A 7,624-nucleotide genomic window follows, 5' to 3' on the forward strand; every position below is an offset into this window, starting at 1 on the left:
AGGAATAGATGCCTCTCTAGGAAGGTGGGAAGAATTCTCGTGAGTTCTTTCCTCACGAGAATCCACACTTTTTGCTCGTGACTGCAATCTTGGTTTCCTCCTGGTTTGCTGTAATATTTGAATTATGGATAAATGATTGGATACAACACAATAACAGTTAATTGCAGGAGCTACCAAACTCTTGAGAATGCAGAAAAAGTATATTTATGAAAACAATGGAGGAAATTGATGAAAATGGGTATAGTCACTTGAAAGTTTCAAGAAAGGTTTTATTTTATTTTATTTATATGTTCAATGCAGTCAAGAAAATCTTAAGGCAGAAAGAAACGTTCACTCTTCAATGGATTATAATATAACCAGAGCACAAACTTCCTCCATATATATGGCTCTATGTTTTCCACTGCTGCAGTCTTGAGGCACTCATTCTGTTTTTCGGGCAAGAACGTCGACCTTCTTGGTAACATCACGTTCCTTTAGTTCAGATGGTTTCAAAACCTACATAAAAATCATCACCAAACCCACTTAGTTAAATCGTGATTTTCAGTTTTAAGTTAAAAAAAGCACACTGGTGTTTTTTATATTCTTGAATGAAAATACAGGAAATCATAAAGCGTCTATTGATAAATAAGGGGAGCAGAAGCATAATCAACAATGGTATTACATAGACCAACCAGCTTCACTTTACCATGTCAGTCGAAATCATACTCACAAAAGAAATAAGTACCCCACAAAGGTGTAATATTTACATACCCATTAGAATATACAGGCAAAATAATACATCATGCTCATTTAACTCAAATTAAAAACAATCGATCATGTGTTTCAGAGGCGGCCCACCGACCATTTTCCAATCTAAGAAGACAAACAGGCTAAAAGTTTATTTTTAAATTGAAAAATATTAGTGCTGTTGCAAGATCTGCAAGATCAACTGACCACTTTTTACCACTAGAAAATCCATCAGATCTGTAATAATTTTATGACAGTAATATCTATATCACGACCGAAAATATATTAGTGACAATCTTTCTTGCTATTTTTTTTTAATATTAGTGACTGAATTACAGTCAGGGCTTCAATACCACTTAATAGCCGGTACCTTTAAGTACAAAGTCTTCTCTTAACGATACCAAGAAAACAGATATGTTAAAGAGAGACGATGAGAACTATTGAATAATATGATACACTGTATTTCCACTTGGAAAATTTTATTCAATAGCACTCACTAGTATTAATGAAAAGGATATTTTCAAGTGGGGATTATGAAAGCTACTGAATAGTATGATAAATTGTATCATATACCTGGGTATTCTCTGCTGGGAGACCAGCCATTAAGGATGAGCTGCAGCCTTCACCATTTGATAAATCTTTGGAGTCTGAAATTTGCTTTGTTACCTTCATCAACAATACAAACAAGATTAAAAGAACACAGAAATTAAACAGAAACTAGGTTTTTAAACTACCCATTGAATATAAGTTACCTTGATAGATTTGGGCAGTATAACTCTCAACATTGAATAAAGCAAATTCAATTTCCTCTCTCTTCTTCGTTTCAGAATACGGCGGCTGATAATTCTCTTCCACACGGAAGCTTTTACGTTTTCCTTTGGCAACGTCCTGCTAACGTTAGGCTTCATTTTGATTGTAATCATTAAAGAGAAGGAGAAGATAATTGTAGAGGTTGAATGTCTGTGGTGTTTATAGTTTAAAAGCTGAGTAATGTTGAAGTTGTAGAGGGTCACGAGATTTTCTGTATATAAACCTGAGTGGGTTTCGACCCCACATTCTGAATTGACGTTAATCCACGCGTTTTCCTTTTCCTCAATGATAGTGCGTCGTCATATAATCTTAATACTAGGTTTTCTATTGCCAACTTTTTGTTAAGTTTTTAATTACTGTATTACGTAGCTTTAATATTTTTTAGTTTTGACAGATTATGGTGTTGGTTTTTTTTGTTTTTTTTTTAAATTTGAGTTGTTTTGAGTTGTTTAATTTATTAATAAATTAGAAGTTTTTATAAGTATAATTTATAAATTATAAATAATTTAATATATTTTGATTTTTTATTTATTTAGTTTAAACATTTCAGATTTTTAATGTGTAAATATTAAGATAAAAGTTTATTTTATGATTTTATCAAATAGAATAGTATTACATAATACTTTAGGTATAATTGTATTATTTTTAAATATTTAGTTATCTTAGATTATAATATTTTAAATTTTTTTAATTTCGCATAATTTTTATTGTATGGAATTTATTAACATAATTGCATATGTATCTTTATAATAAATTTATTTAAATGAATCATAATAATATCATGCGAATGTTTCATCTTTATCAATAAGTCATACCACTAGACACAAAGAACTATTTTTTAATCTATTCTAACTAATTAATTATTTACTCAATTATACAACTCTCTATGATTTGCAGTCTTTATTTTTCTAATATATGTTTGAAGTGACAAAATAAGATAAAATCCATAAGATAACTTAGATTGTGATTAACAATAAAGTCACCCTAATGTTTTTGTTCCATATAAGATATTCTAAAAATAAAATTGATATTTTAAAATTTAATGATTTTAAAATTAACATATAAAAATAATTTTATATTATTACAATTTAGTGAACTTATTAAATTCTTTTCTCTTATTAATTTAAATTGATATTTATCTAATACTATTAAGATTTGTGTAGAACTATATATGTTATGTGTTCTACTTCTACTTAAAAAGCTATCTTCCTCAATTTTGACTCTCTCAAGGCATAGCTATGATCATGGTAGCAATCACAATATTGTTCAATGCAGTTGTACCATATGACTGTTGTCTTATGGGCTTTTATTTGATACTGTTTATTGCAATACCACTGTCCCACTAGAAAAATTTCACAAGGTTCCAAAGGTAAACATATGGTAATATCTTAGTTATTTTTATGACTGAACTTATTTGTGTTCCAACATTATAACATTATGTTACGAAGAATTAAATAATTAATTTGCATTCATAAATCTAGAATCTCATTTTCCTACATATCAAATACGTTATCAAATTAAAATAAAATAAAATATTAGAATAGTAAATTCATACTCTGAAAAGCAAAGACCTTTTACAAAACTGTCATAAGACGTGTGCTTGAATTGGAGTAGTTTGGTATTTAGCTTATCTTTTCTCCTTGTTCACAGTTGGATTTCCATTGAGTCTAATGCACTTTTTCTACTTTGGATTTGGCAGAGTCATCAGTGATTTTTAGCTAGCACGTATCGTGTCTTTGTAGTTTATGCAATTCTATTGTCTTTTGTGCATTTTCTGGGAAAGTAATGGATTTAGAAGTTTCTTTATTGGTGTAACACCTTTTTTCTACATGCATTGTCAATTTTTGATGCTTCTTGCTAAGTAGCTGCCAGTGGGCTTTCTCTTTAAAGAGGTATCCTCTTTTCTCTGTTTGACTTGTGATCCTTTCCTTTCATCTATTACTATTAGCTTGTCTAATTGGTGCTGGATTTTATGTTTCAAGATATGGATCGCATGTGATTTAGGTTTCTCTGTGGTTGCGAAGTGGACGTCTTTCTAATCTTTTTAGATTCCTTACTCACCTCTATTTCAGGTGCATGGGAAGTTACATTTTGCTGACATGCTTTCGACTCTGTCTCATTAAATAAATTTAGTGGCATTGAAATCCACACTAACGCTAAGGGTGTGAATGGAATTATATTCCCTCTAAAACTAATGCATGGTGTTCACTGGAAGTTTAATTTCCTCAAAGATCTTCGCATCTACAGATGACCATTGATAGGAGGGATTCCAATCGGTGTAATCAGCATATCTCAGCAGACGAAATTATTAATAATATTGTGAGAGATTCTGGACATAGCATTGTCTTCTTCAAAGGAATAATCTAGACATTTGCTCAGAATTTGGTATGGGTTGAAAATTGTCTATTTTTCTTTCTCTTAGTTTGTACTATCATCCAAATATCTTCTTGCCCCTCACTACCGGTTATCTCATCTGCTTTCTTAGAGGCAAATTTGTATAGCCACTCTTTTTTGTAGAAATGGTTATCTAACTTCTACAATGTACCAAGACATCATTATCTTTAATACATTATAATAGATGTTTGGTGCATTCTAAGATCTGGATACCTATTCTCATGGTTTTGTGCTTAGCTCATAAAGGAGTGCGAGTCAGTTTAGGGGTTTCTTGTTTAGTGACACTAGAGGTGGTATTACGTTTGTTTATCTGATATATTGTTAGGGTCTGTTTATTTATCTGATGTATTGTTAGGGTCTGTTAATGGACTATGGTAGCTTCCAGCCATGAGCTATTGTTAAATTTTTTTATCTTAATCTAATGAGTGAAGCCCTTATACTGCTATTTACCTAAAAAAAAAAATTTCTCTTTACAACTGTAAAGAAAAACTTCATATATACAATATATTATATCAATCAAATCACCCTAAAAAAATGTGATATATTGTGTTATTAGAACCACCAAAGTTCAATCTTGTTAGGTTGGTGAAGTCACAAATTTTGTACCATACCACCTAGTTTCTAACTCCCTATGCTTGGTAAACTCAGTCAATACCCAACTTGAAGCAGGGGTTTTGAATATAAATATACTGCAAACATAACATCAAAACCTAAGATTCTCCAAACTCAAAGATTCTGAGCAATTTCCAAGCAGTATTCTTTAGAAAAGGAAAGCGCGTGGGAGGTTGATTACCTGTGTGGGGTCCTGAAGCGTATGCCAGATTTTTATACATCAAATCTCGTGACCCACTACCATGTCTAACACTAGCTCTACTGCCTAAATCTATATATAAAGACACATAACTTTCAAAAGGTAATTTTCAAACTTTTAAATGTAATTTTTGCCTCTTTAATGTTTGACCTCATAGAAAGGGATCTGAACATATGCGACAAAGATTTCAAGTGGGTATACAGCTTATGATCTCATCATCGCCATTTTAACACACCTGATTCATTAAATATTAACTAGTCTTGAAGAACAAGAACTCTTGTGACCAGAGTGCTACATCAGAAGATCTCAGTGGAATCCAACTCTAAAGCTGTGATTATTTTATTTTTCCTTTTTGGATTGGTGAAATCCAAGTCTAATGCTAGGCTACGGTTCTCTGATCTGAATTGAATATGAATAAACTGAGCAAGGAAGATTCTTGTGGATTGGATTTTCTGACTGTGAAATAGATATTATATAGAGAGTTTTGGAGCCATCAGAGCTGAAAACATCTGGCAATAAAACAGTATTTTCACAGTACCATTTTTCTGATTGCATTGAGCTGAAAACATCTGGCAATAAAAACAATAATTTTTTGAAAGATAAAATACTTTTTTTCAACAGACTCAATGCTTTGATAACCGATCCAACCCAATGTAGTATATAAATTCCTGATTTGTTCCATCCAACCAGTTACTTTTGCTTTCTTGTAGAATGAAATAAAGAATGTTTGCTTTTATAAATATGGTGTCAGTACATACATTTGAATAATGGATATATGATGGGAAACAAGATTGCAGTCACGAGTAAAAGTGTGGATTCTCGTGATGAAGGAATTCACGAGAATTATTCTCACCTTAATAGACAAAACATTCACGTCAATGTTTGATTAACTTTTTCATTCATGTTGGTATTGAAAAATACAAAATTACTTTCTAAAGAATTGTGTCAAGATACAGAGCTGGATTAAGCTAATATATTTAGTTTAGATCAAATCTCTTTCTATTTGGTAGTATAATCCTCTGAAAAGTATGTGTTTTTCTCAGTGCCATTTGTTCGAGTGATAAAGATTTTGGAAAGTAATATAGCATTAAGAACAATATTCAATAACAAAATAAAAAAATAAAAAGAAGAATTCATTTCATGTCATTTCGTTTTATAAAGTTTTCATCTGTTACTCACAATGGCATCTTAGGGGTGACGGAAAGATGGTGATAGTTATATAGAGCAAGATAACGTGTATCAGCCTTACAGTAGCCTTATGATTTTGGACAACAAAATAGATCTCTTTAGTTTTTAAAGATCATTAATGGTTTATAAAATATTTATAAATTTATATTGGAAATTATACAGATATCATATGAGAATTTAAATTTGAATTTTTAAGAGAATTCAATGTTTTTGTTATTTGATTTCAATTTTTTTTTAAAATAATTTCTTTTATCCAAATTTCTCATATTAAACAATAATGTATAGAGAATACAATAATAATGGATAATTTGAAATAAAAATACTAGTTTAAATATATTTAATATCTATTTATGATCTTGTACACATCATAATAATAACAACTATTAGACTTACTAGTCATTTAGAAAGGAAAAAATAGTGCTATGATGCCCCAATCATTCAAAAGAAATGAGGTTCGCATGTAGGTTAGAAATGCCCTCTTGAGAGAGCAATTGGGTTTATAAGACTTGGGTGGTCTCTTGAAAGAAGAACTATGTCCTAAGAGATGAGCAATTGAGGGAAAGGGTCAAAATGGGGGTGAATGTGTAGATAGAGAGATGGGGGGTTGGAAGGGGGGGGGGGGTGGGGAAGCAAGTGTTAACATTTTATTTTCACCCTTAAAAATAGTAATTCAAAGCTATGAGCTAAGAAAGTCTTGTGTGAATGGAGTACATACTTATTCATTGGCATCGGAGTGAGTGACATAGGGACTACAAGAGATAAAATGATGCTAGACCACAGGTGAGTGGTGTCTTGAAAATCTAAAATTTGTATTTATCAAAAACTAATTAGAGTTCAAAGCTAGGTTGTTGTGTGAACACCATAAGATGAGTTCACCACGTGCCAATTCTATGGAAAGTCATAATATTTGTGTCATATGGTGTAATTTTTCATATTGAGATGTTCAAACCCTACTACAAGATATCTTTTAAGGATTCAAAAATATTTGGTGCTCTGAGTAAAGTATTTATATGGGGAATTTCTACATTGTTTGAAGGTACTTACATAAAGGCTATGATATTTTCAACTTGATTTGTCTAGTGTTCAAATAGTGACAAGAAGATGGCTTTTGAAATTTTTTTATGAGTACATGAATAAATAATGACTTTACTCACATGAGGAGGTAGCTGGTATGATGAGATACATAAAACACTTTGGTGACATCAAATGTGGTTTGTTGGTGGTGGTACGATTGTAGAAAATGGCATATATGTTGGAATTCCATATAGATAAGGCAATGTTGATGGCATTGGTAGAGTGATGACACATAGATATGAGCATAATCCATATCTTCATGGGGGATATGGTAGTTCTACTATATGATGCGTGTTAGATTATTCACATTCTCTTTTTGGGGGCAGACAATGTATTGACAAGATCTACAACCATTTTGATTGATGGAGTGATTAGTGGGGATGTAGCGAATACCACTATAGGTTTTCATCAATTATATAGATCAATGCCTAGTAGAGGATTTGGTTAAGGATTTATAAATAGTTTGATGATACTTTTTAGCTACGTAATATTACTTGAAAAGATAAGTTGATATTTCAAATGGGTTCGGTGCACTTCATGTCTAACATGTTGCAGAGTGAGATGATGTTTCCATGGGACCCTTGTGGATTATCATAGTTATATAACACTTTGGATTTGGTA

The 7,624-nt window shown here is 31.4% G+C and overlaps 1 protein-coding gene across 1 annotated transcript; it reads right to left on the reverse strand.

The window, feature by feature from the left end:
* Positions 1-248: 248 nt before the first annotated feature.
* On the reverse strand, positions 249-1,695 carry LOC131067670 (uncharacterized). Its single transcript, XM_058002783.2, has 3 exons — positions 1,479-1,695; positions 1,300-1,392; positions 249-495 (listed from the first exon to the last, which is right to left on the reverse strand). Exons 1-3 carry the CDS (start codon positions 1,647-1,649, stop codon positions 421-423), a joined length of 339 nt encoding a protein of 112 aa, XP_057858766.2. The 5' UTR covers positions 1,650-1,695; the 3' UTR covers positions 249-420.
* Positions 1,696-7,624: the final 5,929 nt, after the last annotated feature.

The sequence above is a fragment of the Cryptomeria japonica genome, chromosome 8 (assembly GCF_030272615.1).
Source record: "Cryptomeria japonica chromosome 8, Sugi_1.0, whole genome shotgun sequence".
Classification (NCBI taxonomy): Eukaryota; Viridiplantae; Streptophyta; class Pinopsida; order Cupressales; family Cupressaceae; genus Cryptomeria; species Cryptomeria japonica.

Coding starts and splice junctions, on each gene's coding strand:
- LOC131067670 (XM_058002783.2), bottom strand. CDS start 1,649: ATGATTACAATCAAAATGAAGCCTAACGTTAGCAGGACGTTGCCAAAG. Junction 1,393..1,478: donor TACTGCCCAAATCTATCAAG/GTAACTTATATT, acceptor TTGTTGATGAAG/GTAACAAAGCAAATTTCAGA. Junction 496..1,299: donor TCCCAGCAGAGAATACCCAG/GTATATGATACA, acceptor ATTTTTATGTAG/GTTTTGAAACCATCTGAACT.